The 26,233-nt window shown below is 36.3% G+C and overlaps 1 protein-coding gene across 3 annotated transcripts in view; it reads right to left on the bottom strand.

Moving 5' to 3' along the window:
- LOC117243052 (neuronal acetylcholine receptor subunit alpha-7-like) overlaps window positions 1-26,233 on the bottom strand; it is a 164,892-nt gene that overhangs the window by 102,147 nt on the left and 36,512 nt on the right. For 2 of the 3 annotated variants that reach the window (XM_033510213.1, XM_033510214.1), the window contains exon 2: window positions 12,489-12,631. The exons of the other annotated variant lie outside the window; for it this stretch is intronic. In XM_033510213.1, the coding sequence (XP_033366104.1) occupies window positions 12,489-12,631 (143 nt within the window). The remainder of the gene's footprint in view (window positions 1-12,488; window positions 12,632-26,233) is intronic. 3 annotated transcript variants of the gene reach the window in all.

Raw genomic sequence — 26,233 nt, 5'->3', positions numbered from 1 at the left:
AACGATGGTGCAGCTTGTTCAAACGCATTTACCTTATGCAAACCAGTGTTATTTTGAAACTTCACGCAGTCCAGATCAGATGGTACAATGGGGTCGTTTAAAATTCATGTGTCACGTTCTTCGCGTAACAACTGCGGGCTTCGATGCAGAAACTGCGGCGTTACGATGCAAGAAAAGTAATTTCCCCTCAACCGGCAGATCCACGCAATAATAATTATGCATCTGACCAAGAGAACAATGAGAAAACTCATACAACAAGTATAAAGTTTCGCGAGTATAAAGTTTGTGATATCTTGTAAAATATATCACGAGTGGAAAAAATTCTGTTTTGTAGAGTGAAGTTGCAATGAAGATGAAAGAAAAAAATCTTTCTCGCATGTAAATTAATCTTCTTCCCCTGAGAGTTTAATAAATTGACCTATTGTTTAATACGTTGAAATTTTCATTCGATGAAAAGTCTTAATTTGAAATAGAATTATAGAAGGTATTTTTGATAATAAAGTAACATTCTACTCCTTTTATTTTCTGTTATTTATTTTTTTTTATTTAATTTATAATTTATCCAGGAAACCACGTGTCACTGATTCTAAAGTGTACGTAATATTGCGCGCAAGAACGGACCTTTTGTGTAACGTTAAATAGTGGCAGTTGTTTTGTTTATGTAATTATGTACTTTCGTGGAAGATTTGAATGCAAGATTGTAGATAAGTCTGTGCATCAAAAGCAACAAGTGGCCACATATCACGTACAACGAAATGTCGATAAAATAGCACCCCAAATATATGATTTTGATACAGATCGGAAAAATACTTCAAGTCACTGACTATTAAATAACATTTTTGTTTATTTATTTTTACATAAAGATTCATCTCCTGTTTCATGCTTTTCATCGCACTACGTATAAACAATAAAGAACTATATAGTTGATCTTTAAAATAAATAAAATCGTAATAAGTAAATAAATAAATATAAAGAAAAAATGTCAAGATACAGTATCTTTTGAAGGATAACAGCAATTCTGACTGTGCTCGAAAGAAGTCAAACGAAGTCGGGGGATCGATTGGCTAGTAAAAATAAACTTGACTTGACAAGTTCGCAAGGGTACACAAAACTTTCCTGACTGAAGTTGTCGAAGACAGGCTTGGTCGTCGTTCGAACCTGGAACAGGAAACCCAACCATCGTAATTCACGACGCGACTGCAATCACCAATACCACACGAGACTTCTCGATACAAAATGAACCTGGTGCGAGCAAATTTTTTTTTCGGCATGCAGATTATTCGAAAGGGGAAAAGTTAGTCTAGCTTCGTGAAAGGAAACAATTTCCACGCGTCGATCGACGAAATCGTTTATCATCTACGAATTCTTGATCGATTTTCTATTTTCCACGGATTATTTAATGCAAACGACCGACATTATATCAACAATATAGTCGCTAGATGCGGCATGCAGCAAACACTGCATTAAACTGATTGCTTCGCGAATACGAGCTAATACATTAAACCTAATTTCATTTGACGTATATATCAACAGTACAGAGAGGCATAAATGGCCTCGCTTTTCACGTGATTTTTAATATTCGCTATGCTAGTACACTAGTTGAAAACTATTAACCCTTGAAATAGTCGGATGGAATGTATGTTACATAATTGATAGGATGAAGTTAATTTAACTCGTCCGATGAGATTAATGGATTATCCTCTTCATTTATCTAAATAATCAACCTTCTTGATAGATTAATGTAAAAATATATTGATATTATTAACATCTATTTTGAAATTGAAAAATGATCTTCAGATTTAATGACACGAGAAAACATTTTATTTAAAGAAGTTTTATGAAGAACAGATACATGCTACGATATCACAAATACCGAGAAATTCGTTCGTTATGCAGATATCTTTCTGAAAAACATATACAATTAATATTATAATAAACAGTTAATATGTCACAGACGATTCGACGATTTTTCAAGCGCCCATTTCTACCCTAATCGTGGCTGTGCATCAGGTCATAATGAGAACTGAGCTAATATAGAAAATGTTCCATTTAAGATAAACTGACAACCGAGTGTTTTTATTTGAGGAATATCAGACAAAGCGAAAACTTTTGCAAAAGGATTCCACGGCATTTCAACGGCACTTCGTTGATGCGCAGTTTAATCCATTTTTGCTTTTCTTCCTGGATATTAACGGCACTCCGCGGTATTGAATTCCTTTGTCAAGCTTTGTGTTTGTTCTTCTCGGTTATTCAACGATGAGCTTCGCATTTTTCGGAGGACACCGTTAATTTGCGATCTTTTCAATCTTTCTCCCATTTGATAGATACTACCAGTAGATAGTACCGGTTAATGACATGTCCATCATTACTTAGAATACCTTCTGATATTCTTCTAATGTAATTCTTGGCCTTTCTCTTTTTTATTAATTTTTATCTCGTGATTTGTAAAATATCGTAAAAAGAACCTTGGCTATGGAACGTACTAATATTTTAATTTTTTTACAGAAAGTTACTTGATATCGTTCAAGTTGCACTCTTAAGTAGTTCTTGGTAGAACATACTCAATGGGTGCTTTACTTCCGATTATCGTTCAATAGCCGAGAAGATATAGGGACTAATCGATTAGCATGAAACAATAATATCACTTAAAAACTCCCTCTAGATTGCTAACGTGTAATTAGACTCTCGTACGCTTGCAAGAGCAGCTCGATATCGTTTTGCTGTTGTAACAATGCGTTCCTTACGATGCATCCGTGCGTTCCGACCTTTTCTACACAGGCTCACGTATATTTTCACAATGACCCTGGCAAATAGCTACATCGATTTCTTGTCCCATTGAATTTTTACGAATGGACGATTACTTTTCAATGATCCTTTATGCAATTATCTCACCTAATCTATCTATCGATTAATTCAATTATCAATTATCAATTATCTATCGAATGCGATTTATAATATAATGATATATAATACAGCAACGTTACACTGTTTGTGCTTGTTTTAAGTATTTGCAAATCGTAGAGAGCCTCCATGTAGGTATTTTGTTGCGCCAGAGTTGATAACTTGGAGTATACAATTCTACTTCGATAACTGCACCACTTATAATTAATTTATCCTATGTTCTAGTTGAATACATGTATTAGGATTAAATGAAAGCCGAAACGAGCAAACACAGAGCGGTATTAGGAAAAAGGAAATAATTAGAGATTAAATCGGTTTCGAATCCTGCTGGTTTAATTCTATAGTTTAAACTCCAATAACTGCCGGCATTAATTTTCTGTTACTCCTACGGGAGCTCTGCTAAAATATTGATTATCGCTAAACCATGCCGAATCATTGTAAACCGAGCGCTAACGGAAAAATTTCTATTAAAAGGGAAACGACCATGTAATTTCATTCTATAAGAATTCTAAAATTGAAACATGATTATATAAGATTATTGGCCTGTATCGATCTCTACGCCCTACAACGACTAACCCGCGTTCCGCTCATAAATTACTCGTTGTATTTTACCGATGGTAAAAGTAGCGCAATAAGAATGGGACCCGATTACTATTGACTAGCCACGAAATCGTCCACGAAATCACACGAACCAGAATAGCATGGATAACGAAAATTGACCTACGAAATTTGATACAGCAAGGCAAACCAAGTCCCCATCCACAACTTTTGGTATACCCCCAACCCCTGGATATGACCCAGGATTCCAGTGATTTCTAGCTGGTACGTGTCGGCTGTGGGTCACGCGCCAACGCTTTCTAAACGCAAGACATATTCCGGTTGCATCTGTATTCGAGGAGAAAAGAGTACACGAACGATATACGAATTGGGTCTTGCAAAGATCCGCATTGCCAGCTATAAATCTAGCCGCCAGTGACAGCCTCGGTTCTTGGTTTAATCTTCAAATCTCACGCATCTATATATTATTCGACAACCTCGTGTTTGCATATTTTCGGCATCACGCCGGAATGGTTACTCGCTACTGATCTGATTCATAGCGTAGCTTGCCCTTTCCATCGTATTGTTTGAATTTCTCTGATTTAGCGAGAAGCTTCACGCTGTACAAATTCATTTTTCTTGTGTTATCGAAGCAGTCCACATTCGGCTACGATACACCGCAGAAGGGATGGTAATCTTGGGATAAATTATTATGAAATAATTCCTCGATATTTGGTAAGAATGGAAATTTATCGAACCTGAATATTTCTTTAAAAATGTGGCGCTAATATGATATTGTTATACGTTGTGCCATCGCGCAACGATCTGCGCTGATATATTATTTTGATTCGTTAGCCACGAAATCGATTAGCCGACGAGGTGATCCGTGGTTTCATTTTGCGCTAAATAATTTTCAGGCGATGCACGAGGTGGGTGTAACCGAGACAACGGCGCGGTGGTAATGGCAAGGAGGAAAATAAATTCGTGGGGACAGTTGCGGCCCTATGGGTCACACGTTCACAGCCTTCGGATGCGGGATAAGTTACAGGCGCAGTGGTAGAAAATCGGTTTATACAGATCACGTACGGCCTGGAATGAACGGATAAAGTTTTGGGATTCACTTTCCATTCTCAACGGCAAGCCAATTTCTACTATAACAAATATTGTACGTTAGTTAGAGAACGACGAGTTTACCGTTCGAAGGGCGGAGAGTAGTTAGCACTGACGTAAAATTTTCAAGTAGTGTGCAAAGAAGATCGTTATTTGTCATTTTGGATCTCGATTTGTATTCTGCAAAGAATCTCGAAAGAAAAATATACAGGAAAATGTTTCGACTTAATTTCCTTAAACGACTTTAAAGCGCGAAAAATTTCACAACAGCTTCCAATTGTCTTTATGCAGAATGATAAATGGGGGATCCAGAATGGATAGATGGTACTCGTTAAGCGAAAAGAAGTCAGAAAATTAGTACTTCCAAATAAAAATAATCAAACACCCAAGCATCGAACTAATTCAAGGTCCGTGAGATTGAAAGGGTAAGTTATGAATTCTTTGCCTCTTTTCCATAATGTATTCTTCTCATAACATTACAAGTTTCTCCGCGGCATTTTCATCTTTTTCTTCAAATTCTGGCTGAGATATTTTGATGAGACAACGATATATTATATGGACCTAGGGTAGTCGGAAAGGAGGAACCAGAAACGCCGTAAGCATACAGAAAATTAGATATCATCCAGCACAGTCGGTTAATTCGACGTATGGCTTGAAACTTTTTGCGGTACGTGACGAGGCATAGCAAGTAGAACTGCGAATGCAGTTCCCCATCGGTGCTGTTGTCGCTATTGCCGGTGCACGTTGCGCATTTCCTACTCGAACAAATCCACTTTGCAACCTCGTTTCTGTGCTGGCGCATCCTTGACACTATGCGTCATCCGTACGTATCCGCCATGGAAATGAGAAACCGATATCAAGAGGAATCTTCTTTGCGACTTCTCGTACTTCGTCTACCATTAACAGGATTCCTTTCATGTGAAATTAGATTCTATGCCCGAGCTACTACTCGCGTTTCTGGCCCGTCTTCTTCTGGCACATGCAATTTCTTTAGCCTATCGTGTTCGATATAAATTGAACGTGCTACTTAAACTAGTTTGACTTCGTAGAGCCTCTACGCCTTTAAATTTGGACAAAAATACTTTGTCTGTTGGAATGATTGAGATTAAATGATTGGTGCTTTGATTGCACTTTGATCGTCATGTTATATATAGATCTGAAATTATTTTAGGCAGGCTTTAAGATTTGAAATTCATCGTATGACTAAAGAATTACTCCTGGAAACATTTGGTTTTGATCGTTAAAAAGTTTGGATGCTGAATAGAATATTAATGGTTACTAGCTTCTCGTATCCAGTAGAATCGGTCCACGACTGGTCAGACACAGCTATTCCTCGTTAAACGCTTGGAACGCGATGTTAAATATAAATAGATGGAGTTTAAAAACGTTTCTAAATACTATCCATAATTTTTACTAATATAATAAAAATTAATAATCTACTATTTATCTATTTTCTGTAATTTACGATTACCTTTTCATGATATTTTTCCGGTTCCGTTTATTTCCACCAAGTGTTATCTTTTTCTTTCTAAAGTATCTAATCTAAAGTATCTAATCGCTTAAAAGCAATAATTTTCTGCAAAGAAATTTTTCGGATGCCTTGAGATTCAATTTCAGTACAGCTGTACATCCCTCTATGTCTGTTTCTTTGACTCTAAAGCCGTCTCATGGAATTCATTCGTAATATGGCTGCTACTTTGACGCGTTTTTCCTCTCTAAAGGGTCCATCTGAGGAATTTATCTTTTCCCATTGGATTGAAAGATCTCGCACACATAATCCTGACAAAGGTCTTAATCCTTACCCGCGTACGAAACCATAAATTCCACAAAAAGGAAAGATATTTGAAGATATCGTAGAATTTCGCTCAACGTCGAGGCCCATCGCATTTTGATACGATTTCAAAAGTTACTGTGATGTTGCTTATTATGAAAGCATAGGTTCGCATTTGAAATCTTACCGAATTTTTTTCAGTGACGCTCTTCTTTCACGGTGTTTTTCCTTGAAACCAACAGGAAGAAGTCCCTTATTTTACAAGTTGAAAACAAGACCATTACGAAGGCGAGATCATCTTTTTTTATGAGCCAGCCAAGTTGGATTGTGAAGATGTATTTTGCGACGTTCTTGTTTCACAAGCTTCTCGCCGCAGTTAAAATAGCGAGAACGTTCTGAGAAAAACGCGGGAAACTTAAGGTGTCTGTGTAGCAGAACATTCATTCGCCTTTGTCGTATTTTCTTTCATGTTCAAGAAAGAACTGCAGAAGACATAATGTCATCAAAGAATTGTATAGAACAGAAGTGTACTGATGCACGACGTTGTAAGAAATAATTAACTCAAATTTTTTATTAGGCGTTTTACTTCTTTTTCTTTTTGTAGATCTTTGAGTAAACGCTACAAATGTACTTTAGCTTCGTATATTAATGGTAAAATCGATTCTTCGGTAGAAATGGAAAAATAGATTTGTCTATTACAATTTACATTAAAAGCAATGTATGAAAAATTGACACGGCATAGTTTTCCAAGAAGATTTCTTCGCAGGCATAGTTATAATCGTATTTTTAGTATTACGCATAAATATCCCGATCGCGATTATTCTCAAACGTTTTCAAGGCATTTAGCTAATGCTGTAGTATTTTTCAGAAGCTTTTAAGCGTACCCAAAAGTACCGTTTTTACGAGCGTTTTGAAAATAGATGAGTCTGAATATTAATGCAAAGTGCCCTTAATATTTCAACAAGTGAGTGCACGATAAGACCTGTCTGAAAGACAAGACATTATGCAATAATCTAACATAAGAGGAAGAAAACAAGACAACTTTTACAAAAAGTGAAAATTACAGGTCCGAACTCCAGTGTCTGATCTTCCTATTTTCTAGACTATATGCTTCCGCATAATTATGAAATGATGTACTTACATTAGACCGTTTTTGCTCTTCACTTTTCACAATTAAGCACACTATTATTTGCTAGTAACCACGCCAAGTAGTCCTGTTACCATGGATTTCCATACCATAAATATTTCATTATCCAGAAGTTCAGCCCGAATACATTTAAACTTATACAAAGTGGAGCATAGTTAATTCGTATTCATTGAATATATCGTTACTATAACTTTAATTACAACTTCAATTTGTTCGGTATAATGGAACTGTAATTAGAATACGCAGAGGTATAAATTATTCAAGATTCTTTAGCATATCAGTAACGATATAATCAAGGGATTAAAAATCGTTCATGACACTCGAAGTACAGGTACCTTACCTAAATCAATACTATATCTTCCACAATTAAACAAATATTATTAGGAAGTAGATTTAGAATAACGATGAATCAATTGCAAGATAAAGGTAGCACTTGTCAACGGATTGCATCATAAAGAAGCCTAAATTATTGTACATTACAATATCATCGATCCTAAAATATTGGATTGTCTGGAAAGTTCGTTCCGATTTTTAAGGAATTTGATCGACGCGAAAGATCATATTGAAAATTTGTTCACCGAAAAACCCGAGACGTTCTGGAAGGATGGAGTATTCAAATTGCGTGAAAGATGGTTGTAAAACAAAATGGTGCCTATATAATTCAATAAATGTGTATCGAATCGAAATGTAAATCGGAAAGAAACATAGTACAGAGATGGTAGTGTATATCTTTCTCTTATGAATGCGCTTTGATCTGTGCATTCAAAACTGCCTTCAATTTCAAAGGTGGTCGGATTAGCAGCGCAATCCATGTTTCTATAAACTACTGCACACCTCTGCTTAATTACGTTAATGAGTAGGAAATTATTATGATTATCTTGTATTTTCTCTAGCGGAAAGCAGCGCGTGCGATCGGTTTGCGAGGTCACATTTAGCTGTGAGGCAAACTCATTGTCAGATAAGCTAACCGACCCTGAGGGAATGTTCTAAAATATATCGCAGACATCGACGGTAACGATGTAAGTTCCTCTTACTTGAGGGCAACTGTTGGTGTGTCGGTAAACGTATACAACCAAAGAAACTAGATAGTCGCTGGTATTGCTGGCGAAGCTTTGAAACTCGGCTAATCTTCGGACTAAGTATTGACCTACCGCAGAAAGGGAACGTTTCTTCGGCAATAAGGGTTTACTGGCATTATGTTGCGTTACAAGCATTGATTAATTGTAATAATTTCAGATTTTATATTCTCGTTAATGAAAATATGCTTATAATTTTTATATAGTTGTTTCAATGGAGCTTTTTTCTGGAGACTTTCCATCTCGTCGATAGTAATCTTTTTGAGTTTCGTTAAACTATTTTTGAATCATATAAAATTCAGATTCGGTGAGATCAGTAGAAAACGGTTAGCGTACAGGGAACTTGTCTAAATATGTTTTGTAATCCTTATTGTATCTCACGAGATTTTTATATGTACGCGAACAGTTATGTTGCTTTTAGTCTCGCTGAATTTCCTTGCACGATTCTTCGAAACTACTTCATCACCTTATCATCATTTTTCCATCGATTCATCCGTATCAGATTCTTACGAAATCCTTCACCGGGATTTACACGAAAATGGATATTTCTTGAATACAATTTACAATCGATTGATCTTAGTAACGCAACGAAGTGAAGAAGGTTAAATTCGAGGAGAATACGTCCCCCGGTATCGAAAGAACGGCGAAAATAATTTCTGGAGCAATTAAAAATGATTGTAGGAATGAACGATGCTTATGGTGTATTCCGCGCCTTTCTTCGCAATCGTTGGGGTATAAAAAAAATTGGAGGTCGAATCTCGGTCGCAATTGTAATGGTCCTATGGAAGAAGGTCATAAGGCGAAAGGAAGAACAAAGGGACGCTGCAAAAACGGGAGCCGCTGTCGGACACGGGAAACGATAAACGGCAAAACAGGCGCAGCGAAACAATGCGCAGGGCATATTTAGCTGTGCCGTTGTACATTATTTAGGTGTCAGTACGCGCCATTTGTATTCCTGCGCACGCGTGTGCTACGAAAATTCGCGATATTTCCTTTCACCCTGCATCCCCTCGACCAGAAGAAACCGATGCCTCATTTCCATATTGCTGCGATCATGTCCACATTTTCGGAAATGAAAAGTTTCCTGATCGTGGTGGACACCCCTTAAATTTGCCATTCGATCTTCGATCGCGAGGAAAATGGCTCGTTTAACGAAACGAAGGAAATGTTGCTAGAATTACGAGTGTTGAAAATTCATCGGTGAAATTCCTTTTTCGATGATTTATAGAGAAAAGTAGAAGGAAGAAAGCGGTGTTTATTTTCACATTTGAATGGGAAGATTTGAAATGAAAATTTGTGAAGTTTAAGAGCGTCATTTTAGATCTCGAGAATGTACCTTGTGCGAAGCGATTGAGTTTTAATGATGTATGAGATCTTTCATTCGTGAAGCGTAACAATATATCGCAAATATGCCTTTATTAGGCCATTTGCGAGATATTTCTTAATCATTTTATGTAACATACGATATTTGATAGAATTTTATGCGAAAACGTTATATTTCAAAAATGTTGTCATTGTCTGTTGAATTGTAAATTAACTAGAATTTAAAATTAATTCAAACTGCCTGATACAGAACGAGAAGAAGCTACAAAGAGTTGAACTATGCGTCAAAACTAAATATGTAATAGACACGAATGCCTATCGATATAAACGTCAACGGAATTATTGGTCTTCGAGATTTAATTAAACTTTTACACACTTGTCATTACACCGCGTGAATATTGATGTTCGCGTATCTATACATATGTGATAAATTGCAGTCGAATATATTGTTTATTAATTTGTTCAATTTATTAGTTTGGAAATCCGTGTATAGAATTACCGCAGTATATACTACAGAGTATAGTTTCTCTGCTAATATATTAACCAGATACGTCTAAACTCTAAACTCATCCTCAACTACTCGACGTTTTGATACTTTAGAGAACTATTAACTTGAGAATATCGAAATTGACTGAGAGAGCTTGATTCTCGCTCTCGAGAATGATCGATGTGATTAACTTAAAATCCTTCGGATGATCCTTCTCCCGTGGAATATACAATTTCGAACGTGAAGTGTATTTCAAAGGCGAATTTATAAATTGTATATGGATGATCCGTGAAGTATTTACATACATACGATCGTAGAAAAATAAAGTCCCACGAGGTTATCGATATCGAAAGTTTCAAAGAACAATAGAAATTTACCGTCTAAGTAATTATACGCGTCTCGTAATAATTAGCCCTGAAAATTGATATTTTCCACAAACCTGATATTGCCCACGTTTAAAGATTATAACCATGCACTAGTATTAACAAAATCTACAAAGTAATTACAAGGCACACGCTTGAAATAGAACGACGAATCTGGGCACAATAGACGACACTGTTAATCCGGCTTCTAATTACACATAAAACCAGCAGTTCGCCATGTACTGCCTGAACGGAAATTTCCCCGAAGCTTCTACTAATCATTTCTAATGATGCTCGAAACATTGTCCGCATCATACTCCTACAGCTATGGTTTATCGTAAATCATCTTCGCGAGAAATGTTATATCTAAATCAGCGTTACACTAAATTTATGAAAGTATAAAATAAAATAATATTGCTAGTGTTATATTTTAATCGAAGTTAACATCGATGTAACATCCTTTGGCTTTCAGTAATTAATGAAGTCGAGGTTTAATCTTCTCCATATCAAAAATTGCTCTAAAATTAAACGCGATCGAATCATAAAATTAAGGGCTAGAGAGATTTTATTGTTGAAAGTTCAAGAAACAAATAGGCCTCTGATAAAATTGGGAACTTCTATTCGGTATAAGCATTTATATGCCGAATTGTAAGGACGTGGAGAAAATTGAATTGGGTAAACTAACAGGACCTTCGTTCAATAATTTACAAGGGTTAACCGTGAAACTGACAGTGAGTCTAGAGTCTAGACGATGATTGATGAGAGCGTAAGTGCATCGTATGTTACATGCGGCCTCCGAGTGCAGCCAATGAACACTTCCGTTTCGTCGATGCATCCTATACACATCCAGGTTGTACACGCGACTAGTCGTAATATCAGTGATTGGTCTTTGTTCGTTTTAATGTCATTCCTTCCGTGTGCATGTGCGGTATGTACGTGTTTTACACTGGTGCGTATAAACGTGCAGGAACGGGAGATGCATGCTGGAAAACGTGTATGCAGGGCTGCACGTAGCCCTCGTAGGTAATCACCGATCTGTGTACTTTTTTCCTATATATGTACGTGTGTGTGTGTATGTACACGTTCATCGAAGCCCCGTTTCGTGGCAATACCAGCGCTTCGTTGGCCGGAGAAAAAAGGATGCGATACGTTTCTAATTACGAACCAGGTCGCGTTTGGGTACATTGGTCTCTGGCTGTTGACACGACATTTTAAAAAAGAAATTTTATTTTTTCACATTTTCGCAAACGTGAGATATATTAGCAATTGTGTACCGATAACTGATCGTACTGATCGTACACCTTTAGTTTTCGAATGTATTTTCAAATCTAACAAAAAGAAGATTCCGGAAATACAAGAAAGATTTTAGAATTCGACGATTTTCGATACTGCAATATACATTTTGAAATCAGAGGTCTCGTCAGATCAATATCTAAAAGTGAATGTATGTACACCTTCTTCTTAATTACAAAATTCATGCAGGAAATAATCATAAGGTGTTACCTGTCGAACAAAATACGATAAGGTTGCATGCAAATAGGAATGTTACGAAAACTGATCGTGCTACTCGAAGCAGAAAGCAATGCAAAAAGGACGTTCTGTCTATTGCAACTCACTTAACTCGCACCTTGATAAAACGAGCACACTTTTCGTTTCAGTATAATAGATACTTAGAATTCTGTTGGTACTGTGTGCGGTGTGCGTGTTACGTTAGAGAGAAGGTCTTTTATGCGTTTTGTACAGAGGAACTTTTAAGTTGCTGTTGAAAACTTACAACGTCGATTATTTGCATTAGTGTAAGGCCAAAGCTCAACACGAGGGGCTCGGACTCATTGCCAACCGGACGCTCCAGCACGTTGTATGTATCCAGCAGGTCGCTTAGCAGCCGTTTCTCGTGAGAACCGCCGTTTACCAGCCCTGACCAATTATCATTTTTTCAGTCATCTCTGTACAAGCACGATCTTTAAACCACTTTGAGCCCCGACTAGCCCCGTTGACTCTCGAGCTCTTCCGCGGTCCACGCTCGCATTCTTTCGAGAACACCACATTCTTCCTTTGTTCGAAATTCACCGAGGAAAAGCAATGTTTATAAGACGAAAGGTATTTTTTCTTTTTTCTTTTCTTAAATATTGCAATCGTTATGTAAGAAGGTAGAAACCAATTGAAAGTCTCAGTTGGAATCGAAGATGAAGATTGTCATTAGCGATCGTTGTATCGTCTTGTCTGGAAACGTGTGTCGACTGGAATTTCGTAGATATCCTGCGTACGTGGAACACGGAATGTTAGTCGTGGTTCAAAGTGTACATGTTTAAAATTACGTTGCCCCTTTTATAACAAAAATGTAAGTCTGATAAGAATTATACGCAATATAAAAACATATATAGAAGTTAATTTGAAGCAGCAGTACACGTTTTTGTTAAAAAGGGCACGGGTAAATGTCTCCAGGTATCCGTGAGTCGTTGAATTTCACACGCTTGCATGGGTAAATTTGCAACTGACCTGTGAATAGAAACAAGCATTGATTCCTTCTCTTTAAAACTTCGCTCTAAACGTGTCTCGAACAACTTCGAAGATCACGTCGATTCTGTGTAATCACGATAATGGTCACATGTATCGACATGAAAATCAAACAGAAAATGGTAATTAAAAGAAAAAATTTCTGTATTTTTCCTTGTGTAGAAAAATTAATTGGCTTCGCGATGGTTGCACACGCGATAGGAATAAAGTGCAAGTCCATGTGTCGTGGACATTCAGCCTCGAATCGTTGAATATCAAAAGAAACTAGACAATTTTTACAGAGCTGTTATCGACGACTGGCCCTCGTCCTATCGATGTCGTATCGCTTCGTGTCGACGGAAAGGAACAAAAGAAAAAGGAAAATAACGGCGATACAAATTTCTGTCGAGTGTCTTAAAGAACGTTTATCTTCTTTCGATTTATTTTAGGAGTCACCCCACGGTGACGTTTTGCACTACTTTTTCCGAATATACAACTTTGTAATCTCTCTTTCTACCCGGATCTCTCTCTTATTCATCCAGCCTCCTCTGTCCCTTTTCTTCCTTTCTCTATCCCCTCGTACTTGCCAATTTTTGTCTCTGTTTCTCGTTTTTCCTGTTGCTCACAGGACACCATTCGATATCTTGCTCCACGGAATAGTTGGCATTAAAAAGTTGCTGAATCAACTTGTCGCATCAGTATTGCCGATACTGCGCTTCGTTATGAGCGTAGGATTCGAGAATAAGGAAACGTCGGAAAGTAAAATAAAACGAGATGCATTTCATTATACTTTATGACCTGGCGTAACAATGTCAACGCAAGAACTAAAATGGTTGAGATGACCAATTTATAGTGGATTCATTTCGGGAATATAAACAGCTTTTTGTAAAATATATAGGTAAAGATTTACGTTATGTGTCTTTTCACGTGTCTCCCATTTCAATTTCTTTGATACAAGCTTTAAACATTACTTGCTAGTAGTTCTATCGCTAACCGGTGATATAATCATTAATTCGAACAGAACATCCATCTTCGATTATAACAGCTTTGGCTTCCAAGCCCTTTCGGAAGCAATTCAAATCATGAGAATTCCATTCCCTGAGGGAAAATTCCGTGCATCACCGATACGTCGTTGCATTTGGCACAGTACAAACGTTATCGTTAGCATCCGCGTTCACAATTAGAATGCGGAATGATCGACATTGGAGTAATCGTGTGTGCACGCATGTTTCGCGTCTCGACATGGAACTGTAGATACTTTCTCATTGGAATGCAAAGGCAAAATATGAATTATGAATCCCCTCGACGAGAAAAAATTCGATTCACTGCCGTATGATTGTATCGTACAATACCGGTTATCTTTCTGTTTGACGTTGCAAAGCAAAATATCTGTTTCTTTGATATCGTACGGAAGATACTTAGAATTTAAAGAAATATCTGTGAAGAATAATTTATAAAAGAAATTCTTTAGCTGTTTGCAAAAGAGATTATAAATTCGAAGAACTCGTTTCGTTTAAGAGACAATCGATTAAAGAATAATGAGAGAAAATAAATAGTAATAAACGTTCGTAAATATATGGACTGAAAGGATATGTTCCTCCTTCACGCTCTTTCATAATAGACCCTTTGACTTTCTTCGTTTCCACCTGCCCAAACAAAATAGGATACAGCAAAGCTAAATAGCGAAACATTTGCTGTTCATTGTTTCGAGAGAACGTACCCGGTAATTGGATTCACGAACGCGAATTGAATACGTAAAGCTAGTTAAAGAGCAGAAGCTTGCTTTTAAGAATTTCACAAAATCGTTCTGCAGGACATGCTGCGACTTTGCAAATCGACGAGAGATGTGTGAAAAGACTATAGAAGGACTTGGTCTTGCTGTGTTATAGATATATTTTCTCTCGAATCGCCATTATGTCTTCAATTCTCCGCTTTTGTAACTTCTTTTTTGTTCACTTGAATGCTTATAGTCGCGAAATGGTCGATTGAGTTTCATAACTTTCAAGACAGGATAACTTATTTTAACAATTTCAGCGATTGTAACGTTTGACTTTAATTTTTCAAGCTATCTTCTATCGTCCTGGATTAATACTTGCATTAAGGTATGATTTAAAGTATAGTTGAAAACTTGTGGTGATCGTCAGCATTTATATTAAAATAAAAAACATAGAATGGATGTAAATGGGATACGAATGATGCCATGGTTTCTGCTTTTCTCTGAGAAAAAAAAGAGAGGAAGAAAAAATGCCATTATCGGAATCGAACCATTTTCACGCCGATAATTTTACTGCGGAATAAAGTCCGTTCTCAGTGAATGCACCGTTCCACTGGACGAAACAATAGGGTGCAATCGACCCATTTTCATTAACACGATCATATTTCATAAGACGCATTTCATAAATGCGGCATTAGTAAACAGGAAACAAATGGCAGACAAATTTTTTTCTGGATTATATATAGCAGAAAATTGGAATTGATCTTCGAGAATCATTTAACGTATATGTATATCTATGGATTTGCAAAATCATCTGACAAATCTTTTTGAAAGTTTTCCATCTTGATTTAAACATACAATTTTTAATAAATAATTTTGGCAGTATGTATCTAATAATTTTCAATCTATGGTGTTCTATCTAAAACGAGTTTCTAGTAATAAAGAAGTGAAATACTTTGCAAATCATCACCCACATAAATAACTAACCATGAGTTGGTTGTTCTTTAAACTTCTAGCCTATCCGCAAAGTTTCATTCACAAGTTGTTCATTAATTATACTACACAAGAAATTGTGCAAAACCCGTATGTTTCGTTAATGTCGTTACCATCTTATTTTTCATTGTTAAACGATGTTTATAAGTTCGATTAATAGAGAGATTGTTCCCTGGGTAAAACCTTAGGAATTCATACGCGAGTTGTTCGCACACTTTCAGATTTATGGCCTCTCGGGATCGAGGGAACCCTTTATCTTGGAGCCGCGCAAAAGATCAGCCAGAGTAACTTTATGAATCAACCGTTGCTCGAGACAAAGAAAGAAATCGCTGATGCGTTCCAGGTGGCAGCGATTTTGAACGATTCTACTGTTAGTCTTCGTGATTTCTTTAGCCCGCGTTCAACGAAGAATTATTTGTAAAGTTTTCCCGAGAAAATGTGAGATTTTAATCGACAGCAAACGGAGGGAAAGATCGGGGCGAAACGCAGTGGAACGATATTTAAGTGGGAACTGGTTTGCTGACGTATAGCACGAACAAGGTCGTGTTATAAATTGTCTAATAATTTTCACGCGAAAGAAAAATCGCACTGCTTTATACACGCGTGTGTACATTTTATTCGATACCTTCTGAGAGCAGCGTGATTTTTTTAACACGCCTGTGAATTCTTGTAGCACGATACAGACTTGCGAGGATTTGAGTTATGACGCCAACAGGAACGTAACGTTCCATATTTTTCGCCGCCGGCATAAATAAAGATCAACTGGGAAAGTTACACTGCTCTAAGCATATCAGGGAAGAGAAATGGATTCGGTGATGTTACACCGTTGGTGATGCACCAGGATTTATGCATCCGTTTTGAGATTACCCTGCATATTTTACTACGGAGTGTTAAGATATTCTCGCGTGCTGGAATTATTGTACGTTGCACCTTTGTATAGAATCGTCATTTATTTAAGCATACACAATTTGGTAATATGAACACGCTGCTAATCGATCGAGTTATACTTTTAGTTGGATATTTCAGAACAATTAATAAATTATCTTGTACCATAAAAATATAACTGAGAGGTTGAAATGGTAAATCTCATAAGTACCAAAAGCGACTTGAAATCTTCTAAAATATTTTCATTTCATTCTTTTCAAACATAGAAAAGTACACTTATAATTTTAGCTTTGTCTTGTGAAGTTTCTAAAAGCTAAAATAGATTATTCAGCCATTTAAAGTGTTTACTACCGTATTCGACATGAAATTTACATCCTTCACTGAATAAATAAACGTTTATCTTGCTAACACCTCCTTTTATAGTGCAGCTTTTGAACCGCAAAATTCGCGCGATAACAGAAAATATTTTCCGAATGTAAGACGAGTATATTTTACCATTTTTCCGCAGGGACGTGTTTAATGGGATTTTTTAAAGCGCTGGAGGTGCTCTTTTCGGTTGAAGGTCGATTAAGAATTTTTCAAGCTTTTGAACATACGTTGGCCGCTTAATATCTACGCGTACCGAGTCTTTCGCAACACAACAGGTTGCCAGGAAGTGGACCTAGGTTTCTAGCAATATTTCATGTTCGGTTAAACACAAAGTAACGGTTCGTGGAAACTAGTAGTCTGTAAGGTTACGTCCTACACCAGTAGCCTATCAGGATTACGCCAGGAAAAAGAGAGCATGTCATCTGTCAGCGATTTTCCTCGAAATCGGTTTCACTGCGTCGTTTCAGACCTGCCCGTCGATTTACAGGCCAATTTCAGATCGGTTTGATTCGCTCGAGAATTTTCCGGTGTATGACAACGGGTTAGCATGGAAACGTGACTTTTTCCAAGGAATTCGCCCGGAAATGTCTTTGGCTGCCTCGCTGATGTAATGTTCACCGGCGAACATTAGGGAAACGAATAGATCTTTCCCAGAAACGAAGAATTTCATTCCTCGGAAGGTTATGGAGCATAGACAACGTGGGTATTTTTAGTGAAAATATAATTGATCTCCTGGTCTGTGGTATTATTCGTAATTACTTGTTAAATAATCCTTGTCAATATTTATCTTTTTCCAGGAAAATCAAAAAATAATCTTTTTTTAAACTTTCTTCAATCTGTTCAATGATTTGTGATATTTAAGAATTTTGGAATATAATCATTTTTCAAGTTCATTCTCCCAGACATTTTACAATTGGCGATTTTTTCCATATGCGCCAGTCTCCTGGTTTCCCGAACAGGCAAGATTATTTATTACAATTCCTACGAATGGTCAACTTAATGCCAAAATCCAGACACAAATGAAAAGACCCGCATTTAAACTCAATTTCGTAAGATCGTCCCGGTAATCTCGTGGACTGAATTCGGGGAAGAAGATCGGTATCAGTTAATAGACGGTCGATATCTGGCCGAAATATCGGAGACTGGTTTCGCTTTGTTAAAATTCACGCTGACTGTCGATAATCGGTATATTCGCGAATTCGTTTATTAAACCACCACGCGGTTTAAGCGGCGGTCAAAATTACTCGACTGTATTATCGTTTTGTTATCCGTCGGCTGGCACTGCTGTAGCATGCTAATTGAGTCCGGAGCAAACGTTTTCGCGACAGAATGCGGACCGCCCTGACGGAACCGTTCATTCACGGCCGTTTAACACGTGTTAACGGGGTAGCTTGTCACGCAACGTCACGGAAGCTCGTCACACATTGCTGACCGCCGCCTGTAATACGCTATTTCCGATTGTTGCTTTTAATGAATCGTTAATACCACGCTTAGATCTACGATGCTTTGGTCGATTAGTCGTTTGGAAATTACGCTCTGCGTCGAAGAATTCCATTCAAGTTGACTCTGAACCAGCTGTCAGCTGACATCGATCAGAGACAAGTTTCTTAAAACAGTTAACCAAACGATTAAGCGGTGCGTGAGATACAACGTTGTTGTTATGTCGTTGTTTAAACGAGTTTAGTAATTCAATTTATAACGCGATACAACGAAAATAATGTTGTAAAAAGTGTAAATAGTTACTGTCGTGTACATCGCGTCGCTTTGCATTACGTTACAAAGTTGGATCGCTATGGGAAAAGAATTCACTGAATATACGATGCATAAAGAGAATCCCAGAACACAAATTCCCAACGTCGTTGACAAACTTCGCTTGTTAAAGGATAATATTGCTTGATTATTTCTAGTTTGTCGTTCACGATCAAAGCATTCTTCCCTAAAACGTATAAAAATCGGCAATGGTAGAATAGGTGTAGAAATTAAAAATTGGAAGGGTATTCGGAACAGAAGATTTAATTTTGTCGCGAAATTGTACTCGGTAGAATTTAAGAAATAGGAGGAAATGTTTCTCCAACGCTTTGTCACTATTTAAGAATTAGCAGTGTCGAGAGAACTAAGGAAACACGTCTGCCCGTGCAAGAAAGAAACCGTAGAGAGCATGTATGTGCGCAAAGTGTTCTTCACGGAGCGCGCCTTTAAACTGATTACGAGGCCGCAGAACTCGTTACGGGTTGAGTTGCAGCGTGAAAACCGCACTCCAAAGAAAGAAATTGATTTAAAACTTCTGTTACTTGGTATACCGACCGCAATGGCGGCCAGTTGTCTACAACGTACTTTGCGGAATGTAAGCTCAATTAAGGAGCAAATGAAAGAACTCGATTACTTGTCACACCTGCATCGGCGCCGTTCTTGCTTTTGTTCCCCCTTAACACCACAGCCAAAGAATGCTCTTCGCCGTCATTTCATCGAGTGTCGTGTTTAATTTAAATAGAAAAGGCTCTTGAATTATCTCATTGGCAACCCGTGTCTTCTTTCTCGATAATTTCCCTCGTATTCATTTCACTTTCCTCTTGGATCTTCTCTATTCCTTTAACAAACACGCGATATACTTTATTTTTACTAAGAAATTTTCGTCGATAATGAACATTTTTGTAACAAATGAAAGAATATGTTGAACTTCTTGCATGGAACTACGTAGGAAATAGCGAATAAATGTCTTCGAGTTATCGTAAACTCGAGAAACACAGTCTGACGTGACCGTGTTATTTTGAACACATCTAGTGCTACACATGGTCTCATGGGAACTAGAAGAATTTTCACCAAGACATCACGTACATCTCTTGGAATCTGCAGGATATTTCAAAGTTCTCGAACCTTTATTTCACCTCCTGACTCGGTAATAATACATTGAGAACGAAAAGAGTGCCAAATGTTAAAATGGTTTACCACGATTATTTTTAATTAAACATTTCCAAGAATTACATGTAAACAATCTTAAGTAATTCTTGTTAAATGTTATACATTTAACTCTATATTTGCAGAAGAATTCGTTTTATCTCTCCCTCTATATCTTTTCTTTTAATTAAATCCATTATTGTGTTTACAACATCCGCTAATAAAAACGAAACAGTCATCTCGTTTTTATCGAAGAAATTACATGATTTAACTTGACTCACTCGTACTGGTTCATTATTTGATTGAATGAATCGTCAAATAGTGATTGTATTATACTTCATATTCGAGAGATACGTTTGCCTTTTGTTCTTGTTAGTACGTCTGAAATAAAATGAAGGATAAAGAAATGCGATTCGAGAAAAGAAATGCTAGGTTCGTTCTTGGAAATAAGTATCCATTAAGAATATTGTGAAGGATGCAAGAAAATCTTATGTCGTATATGGTGGAAAATCTAATTTCAGAGAAAAACGAAGAAGTGTTCCGTTATTCGTTGCTATTAGCGTTCCTTCTTTTTTGCAGAAAAAAAGAAGAGAAAATAGTAAACTTCTGTTAATTATCGCAAAACAATTGAAAGTTCGCTAATTTCACCTGTTATACCAAACAGAATCGAACTTGTTCCAAATAATTTTAACGATGCTTTTGAATTGTTATTGGCGAACGGGAGTTTATTCTATGGTGCTTAAATCAGCTATAAAGAAAAAAGAGAAATCAACTCGAGCGTGAAAGAAAATGCATTTACGCGATCTATTTGACATAAATCTCGGCTGTTTCAGATGTAGATGCATCTAAGGTGAAAGCGACTTGTGTCTGTGGCGATGTGCTATGGGAATGTGACAGCGGAGAGCATAAAATTTCCTTGGTGCAATTGCAAAAGGGAACGTTACATCTTCTTCGTGAAACTTTGTTGCGCTCAGTATTTCTTTTTGCATTCTCCAATACTAAAATATACTGTTCTTTTGATAAACATTTGCATGGAAATAAATTTTACATCGGTAACATATCTATATTTCTCCTACATGAAAAATATGGAATTCGTGATATATTATAAAACAATGTTTCAATCTACACTGTTGTACTTATAAAAGTAGATTATCTTTAAATTTTTCTTAAATTGTGTCATGAATTTTTCGAATGATGTGATATTTCATCTCGTTTCTTAAAAGACGTAAAATCCACAAATTCTGAGCATTCCTTGAATAAAGAAAATAATTTGATCTTCCACTGTAGAGATTTCGTTCTATAAATATGCATGAAATCTAGTTTATACGTTTCACCCGAAAAAGAATGAAATTGTGCAAATCGGCAGAAAATTTTTACATTAACTTTATTAATAAACTTAAATAAGGTAGAAGAAGGATATTATTTTTCAAGAGAGAGATATTCCATTGAAAGTAATCTTTCCATTATTTAATTGGACGATAATATATCATAGAAAGCCGGTTAAATAAAATGCGCGTACAGGTTTTTGTCGCAGTTTTCGCGCATCATACATTTAATACCGAGGCAAAGAAAACAAAAGTAAACCAACCTGGATAATTTTTAATTGATAAAAGGTGTATTCAATGAGCGGAGAGAAATTCAACGAGCTTTCACCGTGAATGAAACAACGAGGAAAAATAACAAACGAATTTTAATAATATAATAGCGAAGGTATTGTGTAGTGACTCCTCAAAGAATTATAATTCTTTCACAATTTCCGAATTTCTGTTTTATAATAATTTATAGATATTATGAAAAAAATATCATCGTACAAAATTTTATGTGAAATGTTTGACCGATAAGATCGAAGATAAAACCGAGTTTGCTTTATTTAATGTGTTTATCAAATCGACGACGAATGATGAGGTGACGCTACGAAAATTGCTTGTTTCAAAGCCCACACAGTGTTGCTGAGATTTAGGCGACGGCTACTGGAAATTGCATCATGATTTTCCTGTCGAGTGAACGAGAGAAAGTTTATCCTCGGTCTGATCATCGTCAACTAAAATCCTTTTCCAGATATCCGCCAGTCAGAGTGATTAGGAAATTTAATTACTCCGTGAAGTTCATTAAATTATAGTCGTTTTCGTCGAGCATTCATGATTTTGTGGAAACTTGATCATCGTACTCCGTTTTTCGCTCTGTAATTTCTGTTACTTTAAATTCACTTATAATTATTGCTACCTCTATTTTCGCCAATTTCTCATACTCTTTTTTTTTTAATAACTCGAGTACATTATTAATTTAATTCTAGTTTAAAATTTTCAATCTGACCGAATTTTCTAATTTCGAATTTTTTACTTAAGACCTAGAATTTGAAAGCTGATATTTTATATTAACTGGTAATGGATAGTAATTCAATGTATGTTTCTATTCATACGTGATTAAAAATTCTTCTTGTCTCATGATCTATCAGTTTCTTAGCTTCCATTATACTAAATTATGCAAATTTATTCGCGTATTATCAACGAGATACGGTATTTGTAATTGTAAAACTAATGTAAAACTGTTATCGTTAGGTTTCGTTTCGCGACAAAAACTTTAGCAGGATTTACTGTCGCGAAAAAGTAGCGTTCATTCTTCCTGATAATAGAAAGAGCAATTCTTCCAGGTCTGGAAAGAATTGAATTGACGAGAACGCTCGTCTATCGCGATGCACTTTCTCAGCAGATTCTCCTTTTATTGTCCGTAAGTTTTCTAGTTTTAGGAGATTCCACTGATAGTTTCGCAAAAAAATGACTTCTTCGAGTTTAAAAAAGGGATTTAACCACCCTAACAGTTGTAACAGAACGTAACAAAACAGTATCTCCCGACAAATCAGCCAACTTTTCGCTGTGCAAAATGTTCTGAAGTTTGTAGTGCTCGAGAGAAATGCTTACAAATAGTTTAGTATATTTTCTCGAAAATGTTATTTGATAAAATCGTTCATAAAATATACAATAAACAAACGTGTAACTAACTTCGATTTGTTGGAATTCATCGTAAATCACGGTTGGACTATAGATTTGCATCATCAAGGAACTCATATCCAACGGTATACGTACACTGAATTGAAATATGCTTAACATTCAGCAGATATTTCGTAGTTTCTGAAATATCGAATAAACAAAAATCATCATATTTCGAACAATAATTCATAAAGCAGAGCATGTATGAACGAAGTAAAATGGTATCAATTCTCGTTAATTATAGCATCGATTGTCGGGAAAATCAGTTTACCAGAAGCTAGATGCGTCGAAGTTCGAGTTATGTTTATGGTAACAGCTAGATTCGTAGCCAACGGTTTTCAATTTACTAGCTATTGACAGCAACATATTACTCGACACCCTTTTCACCCTCGTGTTTCGCTACCGACGCTGTATCCCCGAAATTTCTTCTTCCGATGACTTCCTACTGCTGTTGTAGACACGAGTCTATCTCCGAAGCAATAAATCATCGAACGCTTTTCAACGTCGTCGCGGTGCACCGGCGAGATTTCACCCCGTGGCTACGGATATTACTTTAGAATTTTGTCAGTGACGCCACTTTACGACAATGACGTTTCTACTATCAATCGCATTTACAAAACTGCGTGATTGATACGAAAGATATATAGATATATATGATATATAAGATATATATGATAATTTCCGAACAGAATGCTACGTTCTGTTTATGAGTGACATCATCAGGCAATTCTTTAACTGACGAAACAGATACAAGATTTAAGATCGCATAATTTCTGTAAATCATGGAATTTATTCCATGCGCAAATCATTAATCTGGATTTTCAGCTTACTTTCAAACTTCAATTTTTGCTGCACTTTTTAAATCGTATTACTTTTGACGTGAAAGGTGCACTTTATTTCGAAATCCACTATAAATTATACATCGCGCAGGCAAATAAAAATAGAGCCGTATAAAACTCGAATGGAATTTGTATTTTTCACGCTGTTTGTATCAATAAATGATATTACATGGAGCGTGTTACAGGTTGGAACGAAAGCACTATAAATAGTTGAGCTAGATACATTTTCTCGTATGTGGAAGAATAGCGTGTTGTGTGCGGGTAGAATAACCTTACACAAAGACATAACAAAAATAAAGTGAGCGAGATAAACATCCGCGGTGTAGACATACTACGCTAAATTGCCATTTGATTGAGATTTACAAGTAAGACTCTTCACAGTATCCTCTTAAATAAAATCGTTTCGGTTTCAATTAACCGTCGATGAAGTTTCGCGAATCGATCCGGACATTTGCAACGAGGTTTGCGGAAGGTACATTCGGTTGGATCGATGCCCAAAATTGAATAGGAAAGCGTCATCGATGTGTAACCGCTTGACAAATTCCGCGTCGAAGATTCTAATTTGGTACGAGACTGCAGATGTAATGCAAATGACATTACACAGTTTAGCGAAATGAATTTAACGATGTGTTGCGTTGCAAGATAATTACGTTGAACTTTGCAGTGCGTTCTTCCTTCCGTGCGCAATTTCCCTCCATCCTCTCTGCCGCCTTATCCACAGCAACGGCGTTGCGATTATAGTAATTAAGCAAAGAAATGCAAACCTCCTTCCCGGAATTGCCAGATATGGGAGGAAATCGCGTAGTTCCAGTCGGCTAGTTAAATGTGGCAAATTAAATTCTGTAATGTTCTATCAGCGGCAAAAACAGTTTTGTACAGATATTTTCGTTGTTCTGCGTTTCTGTCTATATATAGAGTGTCTGATATATATATAGAGTTAATTCGAAACATTCAAATATTTCTTAGATGAATGAAGATAAAAAGAAGTGTTGCTGCAATAATTTGTGACGATAACCAGTGAAACACTTGAACACTTAACATTTTCATTCTCATTCATGATTTATGTTAGATTAAAATCATCGGATTTGCATTAAATTAAGAATAGGAGAGATTTAGTCTCGCTAAGTCCTGAGGATTTTTTGTTGCCAATAAATTTAAAACTTCAATGTTATCAAATAATTGTACGTAATTAGAACATGATCATGTAGGATAATTTAAGACTACTTAAGGTTTCAAGAGGTTTTTGTCTTTGCTAAATTGAGTTTTTAATTGTCTTTTTATTTATGCTCTTACTGTATTCGCGAAACAGAAATATTTTCATAAGATTTGTCAGCTTGTTTCCAATTTAGTCCTTTTTTTTTTTGTTCAACAGTCTGCAAGCTGACGTAAAAGTTTTAATTGCTTCACATATTTCGATGTGTGCAATTCTACTTTTATGGAAAGAAGTCTCATACCTCATAGACAGAGGTTTTCAATCTCTCTATTAATTTTAATGTTAATCCTCGTTAGATGGTGACTCGTAACAAACTGTGTTAAATTATTAAATTTTTTAATGTTTCATTTTCATTTCTATTCCCTATTTTATGCAAAAAATTAAAATGATATATCTGGTAATTAAAAGTAATATGCTGAAAATGTAATTTGAGCTATTGTGATCATCTATAACCAAACGATATCGACTTAATTAATCTGATTGTAAACAAGTATAAACATCGGCAAATAACGCGAATTGTTCTCTAATACAATTAGGAAAGAATTACATAAAGCGGACGTAATTTGCAAATACCTACATTTGCATTGTTTCTTTATTGTTCTCCCTCGTGAAAACATTACTCAAACTGGTCCGCCAGAGTGTTATAAATTGCAGCGGAAATCTTTGCTCATGAATAAAACATTATTAGAACGGAGGTGGCACGTTAGGTTAGGTGACAGAAACAGGTTTGCAATGAGAAATTGTGCATATAGGTAATTAGAATCTCCATATTCACCAATTCAGTCGAAAGTGTATAGAAAATACGCAGGCACTCTTAATGAATAAATATCGTTGTCCGGGAACGCACTTAAACCATTACTATATTAATCTGGTATGGTTTATAGCATTACAATTAACCGAGAATTTGCGAAACAATTTTATTACAATTTTTACTACCCCCAGAGATATATATTATCCTATTATTCGGTATTGTTTCCTTCTAAATTGCTTGTATGCTGACACGACAAGTATTAACCAGAATTCTATTTGCTTGTAAGAATAGAAATTATAATTAAACGCAATTTCTCACCTTGTAACTTTCATGTTATATCGCTGCTTTACTTTCATAATGGCACAGCTCAAAAAATG

Source organism: Bombus vosnesenskii, unplaced genomic scaffold (genome assembly GCF_011952255.1).
Source record: "Bombus vosnesenskii isolate JDL3184/JDL3185 unplaced genomic scaffold, Bvos_JDL3184-5_v1.1 scf7180000013265, whole genome shotgun sequence".
NCBI classification, from domain to species: Eukaryota; Metazoa; Arthropoda; class Insecta; order Hymenoptera; family Apidae; genus Bombus; species Bombus vosnesenskii.
This window is presented reverse-complemented; position numbering and strand designations above follow the sequence as displayed.